General features: G+C 44.4%; 1 protein-coding gene across 7 annotated transcripts in view; it reads right to left on the bottom strand.

The window, feature by feature from the left end:
• LOC137370043 (polyamine-modulated factor 1-binding protein 1-like) overlaps positions 1 to 18,615 on the bottom strand; it is a 719,669-nt gene that overhangs the window by 520,229 nt on the left and 180,825 nt on the right. For all 7 annotated transcript variants that reach the window (XR_010975068.1, XM_068032077.1, XM_068032078.1 and 4 more), the window contains one exon: positions 10,738 to 10,878. Coding sequence is in view for 6 of the 7 variants with exons in the window: in XM_068032077.1 (XP_067888178.1) it covers positions 10,738 to 10,878 (141 nt within the window). In the remaining variant the exon portion in view is untranslated. The remainder of the gene's footprint in view (positions 1 to 10,737; positions 10,879 to 18,615) is intronic.

Raw genomic sequence — 18,615 nt, 5'->3', positions numbered from 1 at the left:
CAACCTCTCTAAGCAATCAAAAGGCCTCCCCACTCCCAGTGATCCCAGATACCAGGAGCTCCCTCTCAATTATTCCCAAAAGCTCAGCACTACTCTACCTAGCACTCCCAACTATCTTTTGAAATACTGCATGAGACTCATGAGATTCATTCTCAGTTCTCTCAGATGATAGCTGTGACCCCAATGCTGATAACTCAGTATTCCTGGTATTGCTTATAAAACCTCTGACTAACCATGAATAACAACATAGAAGATTGCCAGTGGAGGAAGCACAGGTGTGGCCAGAAAGCTTGGTGAAGTAACACAAATGGACAACTAGTTCCAGTAGTTTTCAGATCCAGCCAATGTACAAGTACTCCTTACAAGTTAGCACTACACAGTACCCTCACGAACAACATGCTATACGTACTTCCCCTTTGTTAAAACTGTTCAACTGCTATTTATTTAAAATAGTTAAGTAATAGATATATTCAAAAGATCCCTTTATTAAAACAAACATTTTTTTACACAAGCTACAGTTTACAAGATCAATGTGACCTTGGCAGTGGCCTTCATAACATCACGATTTTTTCCCACTTCTTTGTAGTTGATGTAAGCCAGAGCTTCATAGTGCTTCTTTTTAAGTTCTATAGGATCAGTTTAAGAGCCACAAAGGAATTGCAGGCAGTTTGTAGTAAGCTATTTTGATACAGCATACTTTTGATGCTAAAGGTCAGATTTAGGAAATAACATTTACCAAAACAAAAAAAGACAGTAAATAATTAAATGTGCAATCACTTTAATCTTTCTGCTAGGCAATGCTTTGTAAAATTGTGACTGCAAAATATTTAATAGAATTGATACAGTGTTATCTAAACCTTGGTCTCTTAAAAATTTCTATGTTTAGAAGGTAGGTTAGTGAAAGCACAGAGCAAACAGTAATCTTTTGGGATTACTTTAAAAAGGTAGGACATTCTAGAGCAATGCTTTTTGTTCAAATACTTTCCTATTTTATGGAAGAAAATATCAGCCCAAGGGTCAATTTTGATTACTTTTTTTAAAACATCAATATTTTGCCAATTAGGTCTCCCTCACTGCGAGGCTGTTCCACTGATGTCACTGACAGAGAGCACCCTGTGTGTTCCACAGAAGCCTTTCACAGAACAGCAGGGAACATGACTTCAACCTGAAATCCAGGATACCATGTAGAAATAAAGATTTTCCCGGGTCAGGCAGCTCCAGAAAGTTTCCTAGAGACCCACTCCAGGGCTATGAGGATAATAAAATCTAGCTGAATGAGGCATACTCACGCACTCACACACACGCATACACACACACAGAATGGGCACTTTATCACTTAATATACTATCATGCACATAGGAAGTGTGACGATACAACAATCAACTCTGAAGAGTTATGAAAAACAGGCTTTGTCTTCAAAAATGTACCCTTTTTTAAAAAAGTGAACAATGATTCAAAATGGCTGAAGAAAAAAGGGATTGGCCTTTTGTGTATTCAAACTGTCTGACAAAAACCAAGGACAAATCTTCAAAGCTAAAAGGTGTTAATGGAACCAATCTTACACCTATACTAAAACATTCTAGAATTGAATGTCTTCTTCTGAAACAAAGGAGGTGTGAAGTAGCCATGGCCTAGCTGCGATCACCATGGGGAAGCAACTAGAGTGCCTCCTAACAGGAGGAGAGAGATAACAGCTTTTCCTTAACAAAAGAGACAGCCAGAGAGAGACAGAGAGAGTGAAAGCGAGAGCGAGAGCGAAAGACTCAACCAGAGGAGAAGCAACATCTAAGAGCTTGCATTCCAGCAAGCCAGAAAGCACATACCCTGCTGAAAAATCTGACATCTACATTATACAGCAGTGACAGCTAGACCTAACCCACTGTCTTCATCAGAACCTTCAATTAAGAAAGAAATCTACACTCATCTCAGGCCTGCATCCATCTAGAACTTGACTTCCAAGAGAATTCAACAGGTTTATCGCAACCTTCCCTCCATCGCCCCCCCCCCCCCACCCCCTGCTGTACCCCACTAAAAGCCACTTTCTTACTCCCCATTCTCTATCCGTTTCTTCTTGTGTGTTTGTGTGCAGCCGAATGCGTGAGTGGATGTGGTTGAGACAATTTCGGGATAAGGCATGTTGATCAACAAGCAATTGACTTCCTGTTTTTTAAACCTACAAGAAAACCTGTTGCTGTCTTTTATTTGAAAAATAAAACACCAAAGGAGCGGGCTGGGCAGCAGCGGGGGCCACCCCGAGAGCCTGTTGCCTTCTCAACTGCCCCCGATCAAGTTGGGACGGGGAAGGTTAAGGGGAGCCTTCCCACTTGGAGGCCAATTGAGGCCCTTAAAAGTGGCCAATTAACGGCCACTTAAGGGCTTCATCCTGCTGCTGGGGGAAGCCATATGCCATGTGGGAGCCCATCCAATAAAATAGTCTCCCTGCGAGCTTGAGGGGGCTCCTGATTTGGCACCCTGTGGCCCATGGAGGGGCCCCCCCGCAGCCAGGGCCGCCCTCAGCTGAAGGGAAGGCATCATCTTGACTAACGTCCACCTCTCCTCAACCCACTCCATGGCCACTGCTCCAGCCTCCTCCAGTACCAGCAGTAGCCACTGCTCCCAGTGGCACTGCTGGGACTGAAGAGCTGTCGGTCATTTGATTGGCGGCAACTCTTGGAGGCGGGCTTGTTGTCTTTAAAGGCACAGAAGCCTCGATGGCAGACAGTTAACTGCCTGATTGACATTCAATTCCACTGGGGCTTACAAAAATGGCCACGTCGGCGTTGCCCCCAGCTTTACAGCCGATGGACAGGGCCACCAGCGCGGCCATTAAATTCAGCCTCATGTGGACAGCAGAGTTAGTTAAATGGGTAGCTCACTTGGGTTAAAGTCTCCTCTACGAAAGCCTGTCATATTATTCCTCAACGCAAAGTTGTTTCTCCAACAGCATCTGCTGCGGTATTGCCAATTACATTCTGTATTCTCAATGGCAGATGGGCATCTTCCTGCACGATTGTGCAGTATACAGCTGACATACTGATGTGGAAAACCCTGGTGGGTCAGAACTGCAAGATGCTTCTGACCATTCCAGCAATGAGAAATCCCATTTCAAATCCGTTCTTTGATTTTCATTGCCACTGGCAGTGCCATCAGAATATAAAAAATAGGAGGAATATGAAGAGTGCAGGAGGGCATGCCAGAAGCAGCACCAGGCATAAATCAAAATGAGGTGTCAGCCTGGTGAAGCTACAACCCAGGACTACTTGCATGCCAAACTGCATAAGCAGCATGCGATAGAGCTAAGCAATTCCAAAACCAACTGATCCGATCTAAGCTCTGCAGTCCTGCCATATCCAATTGTGACTGGTGGTGGACAATTAACCAACTGGAGGAGGTGGCTCCACAAATATCCCCATCCTCAATGATGGGGGAGACCAGCACATCAGTGCAAAAGATAAGGCTGAAGCATTTGCAACAATCTTCAGCCAGAGTGGATGACCCATGTCAGCCTCCTCCTGAGGTTCCCAGCATCACAGACGCCAGTCTTCGGCCAATTCGATTCACTCCGCATGATATCAAGAAACGAATGAAGGCACCGGATACTGCAAAAGCTATGGACCCTGACAACATTCTGGCAATAGTACTGAAGACCTGTGCTCCAGAACTTGCCGTGCCGCTAGCCAAGCTGTTCCAGTACAGCTACAACACTGGCATCTACCCAGCAATGTGGAAAATTGCCTAGGTATGTCTTGTACACAAAAAGCAGGACAAGTCCAACCCAGCCAATTACCACCCCATCAATCCACTCTCGATCATCAGTAAAGTGATGGGAGGTGTCATCGACAGTGCTATCAAGCGGCATTTGCTTAGCAATAACCTGCTCAGTGACGCTCAGTTTGAGATCAGTCAGGGCCACTCAGCTCCTGACCTCATTACAGCCTTGGTTCAAACATGGACAAAAGAGTTGAACTCAAGAGGTGAGGTGAGAGTGACTGCCCTTGACATCAAGGCAGCATTTGACCAAGTATGGCATCAAGGAGCCCTAGCAATACTGAAGTAAATGGGAATCAGGGGGAAAACTCTCCGCAAGGGAAGATGATTGTGGGTGTTGGAGGTCAATCATCTGAGCTCCAGGACATCGCTGCAGGGCTTCCTCAGGGTAGTGCCCTAGGCCAAACCACCTTCAGCTGCTTCATCAATGACCTTCCCTCAGTCAGGTCAGAAGTGGGGATGTTCGTTGAGGATTGCACAGTTTTCAGCACCATTTGTAACTCCTCACATACTGAAGCAGTCAGTGTAGAAATGCAGCCAGACCTGGGCAACATCCAAACTTGGGCTGATAAGTGGCAAGTAACATTCGCACCACACAATCGCCAGCCAATGACCATCTCCAACAAGAGTGAATCTAACCATTTCCCCTTGACATTCAATGGCATTACGATTGCTGAATCCCCCACTAACAACATCCTGGCGGTTACCATTAACCAGAAACTGAACTGGAGTAGCCATATAAATACCGTGGCTACAAGAGCAGGTCAGAGGCGAGGAAACCTGCAGCAAGTAGCTCACCTCCTGACCCCCCAAAGCCTGCCCACCATCTACAAGGCACAAGTCAGGAGTATGATGGAATACTTTCCACTTGCCTGGATGGGTGCAACTCCAACCATACTTAAGAAGCAGTCTGCTTGACTGGCACCCCATACACAAACAAACATTTGCTCGCTCCACCACCGACGCAATTTGGCAGCAGTGTGTACCATCTACAAGATTCAGTGCAGAAACCCTCGAAGACTCCTTAGCAGCACCTTCCAAACCCACGACCTCTACCACCTAGAGGATAAGGGCAGCAAATGCGTGGGAACACCACTACCTGTAAATACTCCTCCATGCCACACACCATCCTTACTTGGAACTATATTGCCATTCCTTCACTGTTGCTGGGTCAAAATCCTGGAACTCCCTTCCGAACAGCACAATGGGTGCCCCTACCCCATATGGACTGCAACGGTTCAAGAAGGCAGCTCACTGCCACCTTCTCAAGGGCAATTAGGGATGGGCAATAAATGCTGGCCTGGCCAGTGAAGCCCACATCCCATGAATGAATAAAAAAAAAAAAATCTGTTGTAGGAACTCCCACAGTACTATTAGGAAGGGAGTTCCAGGTTTTTGAGCCAGCTACAGTAAAGGAATGGCAATACAGTTCCAAGTCAAAATGGCATGTGGCCTGGAGGGGAATTTTCAGGTGATGGTGTTCCCATGCATCCGCTGACCTTGTCCTGCTAGGTGGTAGAGATCGTGGATTTGGAAGGTGCTGTTGGAGAAAGCTTGGCGAGTTGCTGCAGGGCATTTTGTAGGTGGTACACACTGCTCCCACTGTGTGCTGGTGGTGGAGGGAGTAAACTTTTGAGGAGGTGGATGTCGTGCTGATCAAGCAGCCTGCTACATCTCAGATGGTGTCAAGCTTCTCGAGTGTTGTTCCCTTACTTGTGAAGAGCCCTGAACTTAGCTTTCACCCTTCTGAAAATTAAGCTTTCGCTTTTAAGATGAATGTATTTATTAAGAAAAGACTTGAAGTTCAGTATTAAATTGGCAGCCGATTAAGTATAACATTGCAAGTTCAAAGAAGTAAAAAGACAAGCCACAAACTTACAAAAAATATTAAGAATTTTTATCATGACTTTAAAAGAAAGCAGATAAGTTTAAACATAATCTAAAGCGAGGCTTTCACCTTTTCCCTGTCTCCTCCACCCTGGCTTCCATCAAGTACAATGAGTTCATGGATTTCTGTACCACTAAGATTGAGACCATCCAATCGACTGCCTCTGCCACTTCCCTTCCTTCCCCTAGTCCACCAGGCCAAAATTCCTCTCAAGTTCCCCTCTGCCCCAGCCCTGAACATCCAGCATTCTCTAGTTTCTCTTCTGTCTCCCCTCATGCCCTCGCCAAGCGCTTCTTGTTAATGAGACCCACCTCCCTCTCCCTCGACACTATTCCCATTAAACTGCTGACCACGCAACTTCCCTTCCTGGTTCCAATGTTAGCTGATATTATTAATGGTTCTCCCTCTTCAGTTACTGTTCCCTTTTCTTTCCAATCTGCCCTCATCACTCAACTCCTCAAAAAAAAAAATTAGCCCTTGACCTCTCCATCCTTGCAAACTATCCCCCCATCTCCAATCTCCCTTTCCTCTCCAAAGTCCTTGAATGTGTCATTGCCTCCCAAATTGGTGACTAGGTTTTCTGGAACTCCATGTTTGACTCCCTCCAATTAGGTTTCTACCCCTGTCACAGTACTGAAACAGCTGTTACCCAAGTCACAAATGATATCATATATGACTGCAACAAAGGTAAACTATCCCTCCTTGTTCTACTCAACCCAGTGAAACCTTTCACATGATTGACCGTACCTCCTTCAAAGTCTTCCCACCATCACACAGCTGGGTGGGACTGCACTCACCTGGTTCACCTCTTATTTTCACCTCTTTATATACTGAATCATAGCCGAAAATCACCTGCTGTGGCTTCACTTCCCACTTCCACACAGTTATTCTCCAAGGATCTATGCTTGTCTCCCCTTCCTATGTTTCATCTGCATGCTGCTCCTCAGTAACATCATACAAAAACATTGTCAGTTTCCACATGTGTGTTGACTATACCCAGCTCTACCTCACCACCACTTCTCTCAACCCCCCCACAGTCTCTAAATTGTCAAAATGCTTGTCCGGCATCCAGAACTAGAAGGCAGAAATTTGCTCCAATTAAATATTGGGAAGACTGAAGCCACTGCCTTTGGTCCCCGAAACAAACTCAATTTGCTAGTCACCAGCTCCAACCCTCTCCCTCGCAACTGTCTAAGGCTGAAGCAGACTGTTTGCAGCCTTGCTGTCATATTTGACCAAGATGAGCTTCCGACCACATATCTGCGCTATCGCTCAGACCACCTGATTTAACCTCCATAATATCAGCCAACTCCACCCCGCCTACTTCATCTGCTGCTGGAATTCTCATCCATGCCTTTGTTACCTCTGGGTACGAGTATTCTATCACTCCCGGTCGGCCTCCCACGTTCTACCCTCTGTGAACTTGAAGTCATCCAAAACTCTGCTGCCCATGGCCTAACTTGCACCAAGTCCCATTTACCCATCACCCCTCTGCTCACTGACTTACACTGTCTCTCGGTAGAGTAACAGTAGCATAGTGGTAATGTTACTGAACTAGTAATCCAGAGGCCTGGAATAATGCTGCAGAGACGTGCGTTCAAATACCCCCATGGCAGCTGGAGGAATTTAAATTCAATTAATTAATAAATCTGGAATAAAATGCTAATCTTATCAATAGTGATCATGAAACTACTGGATTGTCATTAAAAAAAACAACTGGTTCACTAATGTCCTTCAGGGGAGGAAATCTGTCATCCTCGCCCAGTCTGGCCTACATATGACTCCAATGTGATTGAGTCTTAGCTGTCCTTTGAAAAGGCCTAGCAAGCTACTCAGTTGTAGGTGTCTCACCACCACCTGCTCAAGGACAAGTAGGGATGGGCAATTAATGCTTGCCAGCGACATTCACATCCCAAGAACAAATAAAAAAAGCCATGTCTTGATTTTAAAATTCTCATCCTTGTTTTCAAATTCCTCCATAATTTCTCCTGTCTTCCATCACAGACCTTCCCTTTTGTTCTTTTTCCACCATTCCCCATTTCACCTGCTTAAAACCCATTACATCTAACTTCTCAATTCTGATGAAAAGTCATTGACCTGAAACATTAACTTTGTTTCTCTCTCCACAGATACTGCCTGACCTGCTGCGTTCTTCCAACAAAGATTTCTCTTTGGGAAGACAACAGTTAAGGAATGTGAAAAAGTGGTACGGTGGGAGTAATAGAAAGACCAAACACAAAATGCTATAATCTGTAGCTCAGCAACAAGGAACTAGCCTAACAACTATATATTGTTCATATTACAACGATATGAGAACTGAATGCATGTCGTTATATTACCAGACTCAAAACAAAAGGGAGTGGTTGCTTATGTAGAGGCACCTGCCATTGGAAAGAAAATTGCAAATTAATGTTTGGATCTGCTAAATGAAGCACCCAGCTACAGGAAGAAGAAAAAAGGGAGTTGAACTGCATTACACCTAACCTCAACCAATCAAAGCTGTATTCAGATCAGCACCGTAAACCATTGGCTTCTCTGGGCAGCAAAAGCTGTGGATTTGTTAGATGATCCTGAAGCAATTCAAGGATTAATAAATCACCAAGAGTTGTGAAATCTGCTCATGTCAACTACCCAGGGGCAAAAAAAATCAATCCAGTCCATTAGTCAGCCTCCTTAGTGAGAAAATCTGGCTAATTTTATTTTTACCCAACAAAAGCATTACATGTCTCAGCCTTCATCCAACAACCTTTTTGCTAGAAAAGTTTCATTTTCAGTAGTCATTTTAAGTAACACTGGCACCAGATTTCTCAATAGCTCCATATGTGCTTTTTTGCAACTCTTCATGAGAATTGAAGAAATCCACACGGTTCCTAAACAAAAACAGCAGGGTACAGTTCCAGCAAGATCAGCGATCCGACTACAAAATTTTGAGAGAACCTGATTAGCTGTTTTTGCAATATCAGGTTATCAAAACTGGTCGCCATACACAAATCCACAATTACCACATACGTTGATTATATTAATGAGTCTCCAATATAACAGCATCATTGAAAAACCTAGAATTTTAATGCTGCAGGTATAATGCACATCCAATGCCTGTAGCAATGCCAGATTCACAGCATAATTGCAGCCAGAAGTTAAAATGTGGCGCCATACATTTTGGAAGAGGGGTTAATTTTGCATCAAAGATTAAGGAGTATTAAGGCTGGAGACTATTATTTTCCACACAGTACTACCAAGCTAAAGACAAACAGCAGGAATTTCCTGCTCCACTGCCATAATTTTTGTAAAATGATTGCTGCCTAAATTATGGCAATGGAGCAAGAGAATCCAGAGGAAATTCAGCCCAAGAAAGAATGTCTATTCTGCACCAACAAGACAATAGGATTTTATTGGTTTGCTGTTTATAACACGATTACAAATGTGTATATAACAAATGTTGATGATTCACTACAAATAGTAAACAGAGCAAGTGTACCCCATTAACCTGACAAAAACAGATTATCTGGTCATGATCACATTGCTGTTTGTGGGAGTTTACTGTGCGCATGCGGGCTGTCGCATTTCCTGCATTAGTGACTACACTTCAAAAAGTACTTCACTGGCTGTAAAGCACTTTGAGATGTCCAGTGGTTGTGAAAGGTGCAATATAAATGCAAGTCTTTATTTTTTTTCTTCAGAAGGCCACTGACTATTGCACCACTATGAATCTTTTCAAAATTCTTAGCTATCCTAATTGGGATTGCCAACTTAATATCAATTTGCTGCTACTTGCTACACAGCACCAGAAACTGGATTTTGAGACAACCCAAACTCCTTTCACATAAAATCCTCACAACCAACAGAGTGTGAAGAGACTTTCATTCCATCAGCTTGACTGGATTTCAATCAGGTTTCAGGAAGTGAACAATCAATACACCATTCAGATTCTACTCCAATTTTCTGATTAACTCTAAACTATATGTTTAAACAACATTAACAAATCTGGCATTCATTAAAGTTTGCTGTGGATGAGCACGGGTCCAATTAATTCAAATGTAATATCGGCATTGTTATAGTGTCTGTGTATAGAACACATTTCCTCTTTAGTTGCTAGTGTGCTTATACCAATATGAATATTGGTATGAAACAATCACTAATTCAATAATGAATATAATACATTTATGAAAGAAAAAATTCCAATTATTCTGGAAACATTCACAGCACAGCAGTTAGAAAAATATCACTTGAACCCAAAACATTTTCAACATAATTTCAAGCAATGTGTCATACAAGATATGAACACAACTAGCATTGAAAGTTTTAATATAAACTAGCTCTCAGTCTCAAATCACTCCAAAAGGATGGCTACTTCACACCTGCTTGTTCCATTGCCTTCAATAGCAGAGATTCTAGTACTCCTGGTATAAATTAAACATGACTGTTTAATGGATGTTCCCTCCAGAATTTGAGGTTGATTCAAAAATATTAATGGCTCAGCCCTGTAAGACTACACAAGGTAGTTTTAAAGACAAATTTCAGTGCAATTACTGCATAAACACAAGTTTATCTGGACAGATTTGACTACTGTTGCACTGACAGGGAAATAAGAGATAAGGAAGCATGCACCAAAAATGCACACTACTCTGTTCCAGTGTGTTCTTGTCAGTGTAAATAAGGCTTTTAAAATATTGACTTCTTTCCAACCTCTATATACATAAACTATATAAATCAATTACCAACAGTGAACACTATGACACTCACTGAAGTTTGAAAAAGAACTGAAAAAAATGGATTGTCCTAAAGCTGAATATCCTGCTCAGAAAGTGCCAATACATGGTGTATTATACAAATACATTAATTCAGTTATGAGTCAAAAACATGCTGTTCTGTATACAACATAATTCTATGTAGCTTCACGTATTTTGCAATTAGGAAGCTTACATGAAAAGACCATTAATTGAAAACCAATAAATTCCGAACACAGTAACATGACGCTTATATCTGACTACATGTCAATAAGTCTCTTTTGCTTAATTAACCCATGGGTAATTGGATTATTTATGTAGTACAGAGGAGTTAATGATAGCTATGCAGAATACCTTATGTTGGGCCTGCTGAAGTGACTTGGAGTCAACGTCTAGGTCATTCTGTTGTTGCTGAGCTGTCCTGCAAGGAGCTTCAGTCTTCTGGTTTTGCTGTTCCATTTGAAGATAATAAATCATACGTTCCTTTGCTTCAAGCTGAAAGGAATCGAGCAAATAATTAAATAAACACAGTAACCCAAGAAAATATGTTACTATGAATGTACTTTCATCAAGGGAAGACCAAATATTGAATCTTGACTTCATTTCCTGAATCGGAAAATACTATCCACAATTAAACTGTAAACTCGATCAGCATTCCTTCATTTCTCTTGTATTAACATATGTGTGACTTCCACACAACTACTTCATATTGTTGCACTGGTAATTAATGCATCACAAACTGAGGACAATTATTTAATATAATTCGAAGTTACACAGAATAGCTTGCAGCTGTTTTGGATACCATACCTCAATAAGGAACCTACCTTTTTTTCTGTTGCAGGAAAAGGATTTCATTTATCATCTCTGTATCATGTCTTTTTTTCTGAAGCTGCAAGTTTACACACTAAGCTGAACCACAATGTCAACCAATTGGACATCAGTAAAACAACCTAGATGATCAATACCTAAAGCAAAGGATAAACAGGACTCCATTCCTGTAGTAGGTGCTCAGACTGCTCTTTCATTAAAAGAAGCTCTTTCATATTGATTTTGGCTCAAGTAATGAGAAAGCTTATCCAAAAATCTTTAGCATTTCAGCTGAAGTTAAGGAAATCAATACAACCATTTCCCATTTGAACAGCACATGTGAATTTTATGTACCAGAGACAAAACAAAGCCAAAAATCAGATAAATCAATAAAGTTTGTCAATAAAACATACAGCTGACAAATGCTATTTTAAGCAATTAAAGCAAGTTGTAAACCTTACCAAGATAATCCATTTTTATGCATTGTTATTAATTGTATTCAAGTTCCACTTTAAATATTTTAGGGCAAAATCCATGTCAGCCAAAAGCTGATCCTTGACTAGTTAGAACATTCTGTGATAACTATCAAAATAACATATATTCACTGGTGTTTTAGAGGCTCTCAATTAATTGCAGTTAACTTCTGTAATTAATGTGTCCATCTGGGTTTATTGTTGTAAGACATTCATCCTGAAGAGGGTTAAGACAATCACCTTCTTTGTTTCAGGAGAAACCCATTCAATGCAGGAATGTCTCTTGATGGCTACACCTGGAATATTGGGCTGAATTTTTCCAGCCCTCCGACGACAGGGTTTGTGATGGGGTGACTGGAAAATTCTTCCGGGATAGGCCTGCCACGACCCCCGAGGCCAAGAAGGCAACGCCGCATTGAACCCCATCCCCACCCCCCACACCTCACCGCTCGGTGGCGGGGCCTTCATTTTAATATTAAAATTAAATGAAATATATGCAAATAAACTTGTCTTGTCCCAGTGGCTGTCCCATGCCGAAATTCTGGCCACCGGCTGGAACTCCCGCACCTTCGGGAACTCAATTCGGAGTTCCGAGGTATGACACCGGTGCGGAGGGGGGAGGAGTGAAATTATCAGTGCAGATGGGGGAGCAGGGAAACACTTTGCATTGGCTGAGTGCATGGTGGGAAGGGGTGGAAGTTCAGGTTTGGAATAAAGTTAATTTTGGTGCGATAGGCCCAAAAACAAGCATTGGGGGGTGGGGGCTGGGAGGTGGGAAAGGGCCTCCAGCTTTTATTTAATTTTTTTGAACACAATGTACAATAATGTTACTTCAAAAATTCAAATGTCTTCTAAGGGCTTGAAGCCCTTCAAAAATGGTGCCGGCGCCTGAGCATTGGCGCCGGACGCCTGAGCATTGGCGCCGGACGCCATTGCCAGGGTGGATCGGCCGCTCCCTCTACATCATCGGGGGCGGCCGTTCCACCTCCTCCATTTAAATGAGGCCCCGCGCGAAATATCGCAGGGGCTCAGCGGCAGTCGCTCCACGCAGGCAGACTGCCGACTTCAAAGCGCGCCGCCACAATTTGCGCCGCACTAGAAAAATTCTGGCCATTGTGTGCAGTTCTGGTCCCCTTGCCTGAGGAAGGATATACGTGCCACGGAGGGAGGGCAGTGGAGGTTCACCAGACTGAGTCCTGGAATGGTGGGATTGTCCTATGAGGAGAGTTTGAGGAGACTGAGCCTGTATTCTCTGGAGTTTAGAAGAATGAGAGACGATCTGATTGAAACTTATAAAATTCTTAAAGGGATAGACAGGGTAGATGCAGAAAGGATGTTTCCCTGGCTGTGGGGTCAAGAACCAGGGAACACAATCTCAGAATAAAGAACAAGCCATTTAGGACTGAAATGAGGAGGATCTTCTTCACTCAGAGGGTGGTGAATCTTTGGAATTCTCTGCCGCAGAGGGTGGTGGCAGCTCAGTTACTGAGTAAGTTCAAGACAGAGATTGATAGATTTCTAGTTGCTAATGACATCAAGGGATATGTGGATAGTGCAGGAATATGGCGTTGAGGTAGACGATCGGCCATGATCTAGAATGGCAGAGCAGTCTCAAAGGGCACATTGGCCTACCTCTGCTCCTATGTTCCTATGTTTCTATGTTAACATTTTGAGATTTTTTTTTAGCGTGTTAATTGCAGAGGCTATCTAGACAGTACCTAGTGTTATGAAGACTGGACTTTGTAACATGATTATGTTTTAAAAACTATGATTTTTGAAAGTTTAAGATGGAATCTGGAAGGTCAGGTGACCTCACATCCCCTCTGCTAAAGGACAAGACAAATCAAAGATTTTTTTTTGAAAAACAGAGACTGCAGGGGTAACACGCGAAGAACCATGGCTTTCATCCCCCAAAATGAAACCAGACTTCTGGACTTTGCATATTGGAACTAGACAATAAGCTATTGACTTTTGAATCCAGATAAATTTCACAGATTTTCGGAAGGCAGACAGGCTGTAAGAGAGGAAACCAGCATTTGCAGCCTCAAGGCACGCTGGCAGAAGGGAACCCAGCGGTTGCAGCCTGACAGCAGACTGTAAGGACAACAACCAGCGGCTGCCGGCTTAAGAGAGACAGAGAGAGAGGAGACACTTGCTCTCGGAAGCCTGGTACAGTAAAAGGCTGCAAAGACGTGAACCTGTTTTTGAAGTTGAAGTCTGTGGAGAACTAGAAAACCAGCAGGATCACCAAGAATTGCCATATTCACGGGCATCCAGGTCGGAAGTGCTCGAAGAAGTGAGAGAAAAGGATATTGATTTCTGAAAAGGTCCGGGAGATCCAACCCATTGCAACGGGAAAGAGTTTGGAGCTTTTAACCGCAAAGATTTTGCCATTAAAGAGGACTGTGTAACATGTAAGTGTAGTCTGAAGTTATCAAGTATCTTAATAAGTAAAGAAAACACATTTCTTTGTAATTTGGGCTATCGAATACTTATGAAGTACTATTTAATGGGGATTTCTTTTAGTTTAGTTGTTATAATAAAGGCTGCATTTGCTGACAATGCAACCACCAGGTGGCGTAGTACTGGCACATGCACAAATGCAGCCTCATCGACAGAAACGTCACTGCGACGTCTCAGGCAGCTGCCAGTAATAAAAATGGTGTTGCTCAATTTAAAATAAAAAAAGAACCCAAACACCCTCACTCCTCAATGGCCATGATCGCCACCTCCACAACTCCCCTCCAACAGTACCTCACATCTGTTGCACGCTCCCTCCTGCAATCACCACCTCAATCACCGCACTCAGTTTCTTGCTCCCTCCCGTGCCCGCATTCTTGGCGCTCCCTCCCACCAATTCACACTGCTCAGCGGAGAAGCTGCCAGGGAGGGGGAGTGAGCAGGGTACTATCAACGAGGCGGAAAATGAGCGGCGGGATAAAGCGAGCAGCGAGCGCAGGAAAGAATGGCAGGAGGAAGCAGGGAAGAGAAGCGGTGATTGAGACGGTGATCGCGGGAGACAGCACGGTACTGCTGGATGGGATTGAGGCAACATTTGTGGCCATTGAGGGGTGAAGCAACACTCGCACATCATTACGTGGTGACGTTGACACGCGCATGCACGGACCCATACTGGCAAGCTGGCAAATGTTCGGATGCACTGATGACGTCACTGATCGCTCTGTGCATTCTCTGCATTGTCAAGAGACACTCCGTAGAGGTAGGCGGTGGCGTAGTGGTATTATCACTGGACTAGTAACCCAAAGACTCGGTGGGCCGAAGGGCCTGTTTCAGTGCTGTATCTCTAATCTAAATAAAGACCCAGGGTATTTCTCTGGGGACATGGGTTCGAATCCCACCATAGCAGAAGGTGGAATTTGAATTTAATTAATAAATCTGGAATTAAAAGCTAGTCTAATTATGGCCATGAAACCATTGTCGATAGTTGTAAAAACCCATCTGGTTCACTAATGTCCTTTAGGGAAGGAAATCTGCTGTCCTTACCTGGTCTGGCCTACATGTGACTCCAGACCCACAGCAATGTGGTTAACTCTTACATGCCCTCTGAAATGGCCCAGCAAGCCACTCAGTTGTACCTAACCGCTATGAAGTCAATAAAAAGGAATGAAACCGGACGGACCACCCGGCATCGACTTAGGCACCAGAAACGACAACGGCAAACCCAGCCCTGTCGACCCTGCAAAGTCCTCCTTACAAACATCTGGGGGCTTGTGCCAAATTTGGGAGAGCTGTCCCACAGACTAGTCATAGCCTGACATAGTCATACTCATGGAATCATACCTTACAGACAATGTCCCAGACACTGCCATCACCATCCCCGGGTATGTCCTGTCCCACCGGCAGGACAGACCCAGCAGAGGTGGTGGCATAGTGGTATACAGTAGGGAGGGAGTTGCCCTGGGAGTCCTCAACATCGACTCCGGACACCATGAAGTCACATGGCATCAGCTCAAACATGGGCAAGGTAACCTCCTACTGATTACCACCTACCGCTCTCCCTCAGCTGATGACTCAGTACTCCACCATGTTGAACACCACGGAGGAAGCACTGAGGGTGACAAGGGCACAAAACGTACTCTGGGTGGGGGACTTCAATGTCCATCACCAAGAATGGCTCAGTAGCACCACTACTGACCGAGCTGGCCGAGTCCTAAAGGACATAGCTGCTAGACTGGGTCTGCGGCAGGAGGTGGGGGAACCAACACGAGGGAAAAACATACGACCTCGTCCTCACCAATCTGCCTGCCGCAGATGCTTCTGTCCATGACTGTATTGGTAGGAGTGACCACCACACAGTCCTTGTGGAGACGAAGTCCCGCCTTCACATTGAGGACACCGTCCATCGTGTTGTGTGGTACCATCACCGTGCTAAATGGGATAGATTTCGAACAGATCTAGCAATGCAAAAATGGGCATCCATGAGGCGCTGTGGGCCATCAGCAGCAGCAGAATCGTACTCAACCACAATCTGTAACCTCATGGCCCAGCATATCCCCCACTCTACCATTACCATCAAGCCAGGAGACCAACCCTGGTTCAATGAAGAGTGCAGGAGGGCATGCCAGGAGCAGCACCGGGCATACCTCAAAATGAGGTGTCAACCTGGTGAAGCTACAACCCAGGACTACTTGCATGCCAAACTGCGTAAGCAGCATGCGATAGACAGAGCTAAGTGATCCCATAACCAATGTATCAGATCTAAGCTCTGCAGTCCTGCCACTTCCAGCCTTGAATGGAGGTGGACAATTAGAAACTAACTGGAGGAGGTGGCTCCACAAATATCCCCATCCTCAATGATGGGGGAGCCCAGCACATCAGAGCGAAAGATAAGGCTGAAGCATTTGCAACAATCTTCAGCCAGAAGTGCCGAGTTGATGATCCATCTCGGCCTCCTCCTGAAGTTCCCAACATCACAGATGCCAGATTTCAGCCAATTCGATTCACTCCGCGTGATATCAAGAAACGACTGAAGGCACTGGATACTGCAAAAGCTATGGGCCCTGACAATATTCCGGCAATAGTACTGAAGACCTGTGCTCCACAATTTGCCGCGCCCCTAGCCAAGCTGATCCAGTACAGCTACAACACTGGCATCTACCCTGAAATGTGGAAAATTGCCCAGGTATGTCCTGTACACAAAAAGCAGGACAAGTCCAACCTGGCCAATTACCGAGCCATCAGCCATCCTGTCAATGATCAGTAAAGTGATGGAAGGTGTCATCAACAGTGCCATCAAGCAGCACTTGTTTAGCAATAACCTGCTCAGTGATGCTCAGTTTGGGTTCCGCCAGGGCCACTCAGCTCCTGACCTCATTACAGCCTTGATTCAAACATGGACAAAAGAGCAGAACTCAAGAGGTGAGGTGAGAGTGACTGCCCTTGACATCAAGGCAGCATTTGACAGAGTATGGCATCAAAGAGCCCTGGCAAAACTGAGGTCAATAGGAATCAGGGGGAAAACCATCCGCTGGCTGGAGTCATACCTAGCGCAAAGGAAGATGGTTGTGGTTATTGGAGGTCAATCATTTGAACTCCAGGACATCACTGCAGGAGTTCCTCAGGGTAGTGTCCTAAGCCCAACCATCTTCAGCTTCTTCATCAATGACCTTCCTTCGATCATAAGGTCAGAAGTGGGGATGTTCGCTGATGATTGCACAATGTTCAGCACCATTCGTGACTCCTCAGATACTGAATCAGTCCATGTAGAAATGCAGCAAGACCTGGACAATATCCAGGCTTGGGCTGAGAAGTGGCAAGTAACATTCGCGCCACACAAGTGCCAGGCAATGACCATCTCCAACAAGAGAGAATCTAACCATCTCTCTTTGACATTCAACGGCATTACCGTCGCTGAATCCCCCACTATCAACATCCTCGGGACTACCATTGACCAGAAACTGAACTGGAGTAGCCATATAAATACAGTGGCTACAAGAGCAGGTCAGAGGCTAGGAATCCTGAGGCGAGTAACTCACCTCCTGACTCCCCAAAGCCTGTCCACCATCTACAAGGCACAAGTCAGGAGTGTGATGGAATACTCTCCACTTGCCTGGATGGGTGCAGCTCCAACAACACTCAAGAAGCTTGATACATTCCAGGACAAAGCAGCCTGTTTGATTGGCACCCCATCTACAAACATTCACTCTCTCCACCACCGACGCACAGTGGCAGCAGTGTGTACCATCTACAAGATGCACTGCAGCAATGCACCAAGGCTCCTTAGACAGCACCTTCCAAACCCGCGACCTCTACCAACTAGAAGGACAAGGGCAGCAAATACATGGGAACACCACCACCTGCAATTTCCCCTCCAAGCCACATCCTGACTTGGAACTATATTGCCGTTCCTTCACTGTCGCTGGGTCAAAATCCTGAAACTCCCTTCCTAATAACACTGTGGGTATACCGACCCCAAATGGACTGCAGCGGTTCAAGAAGGCAGCTCATCACCACCTTCTCAAGAGCAATTAGGGATGGGCAATAAATGTTGGCCTGGCCAGTGACGCCTACATCCCATGAATGAATAAAAAATACAATAAAAATCATACAGCGTGAAATCTCATGTAATTCTTAAAATTGGTCTGAGGGGTTCATATCTTGTACTTTAGCGTTAATGGTCTCACTGAGGTCAAAACACCTAGATAGGAATAAGTTTTTGCCTACCAACAGGCCAGAAACTTTAGCCTGCTGAACTGTGACCTCTTGTTCTCTCTTCTTCCTCTCCTCTTCTGCTGATGGCACCATTAAATAAACATGTGCTCTTTGTTCTGCTCAGAGCAAACCATCTTGGCGCATGGTGCCCAATTCCTGTTCCTAATAATGAGCAAAAACGTGATACGTAGTAACCGCACATGACAAAATTGCTTGTTGCAGAATATTGGAATGCAAGCAGAAAACGTTATTGTCTTCAGAACCTTTCAGATATTTCTGG

The sequence above is a fragment of the Heterodontus francisci genome, chromosome 5 (assembly GCF_036365525.1).
Source record: "Heterodontus francisci isolate sHetFra1 chromosome 5, sHetFra1.hap1, whole genome shotgun sequence".
NCBI lineage: Eukaryota > Metazoa > Chordata > Chondrichthyes > Heterodontiformes > Heterodontidae > Heterodontus > Heterodontus francisci.
The sequence above is the reverse complement of the archived record's forward strand: the minus strand, read 5'-3'. Positions and strand labels throughout refer to the sequence as shown.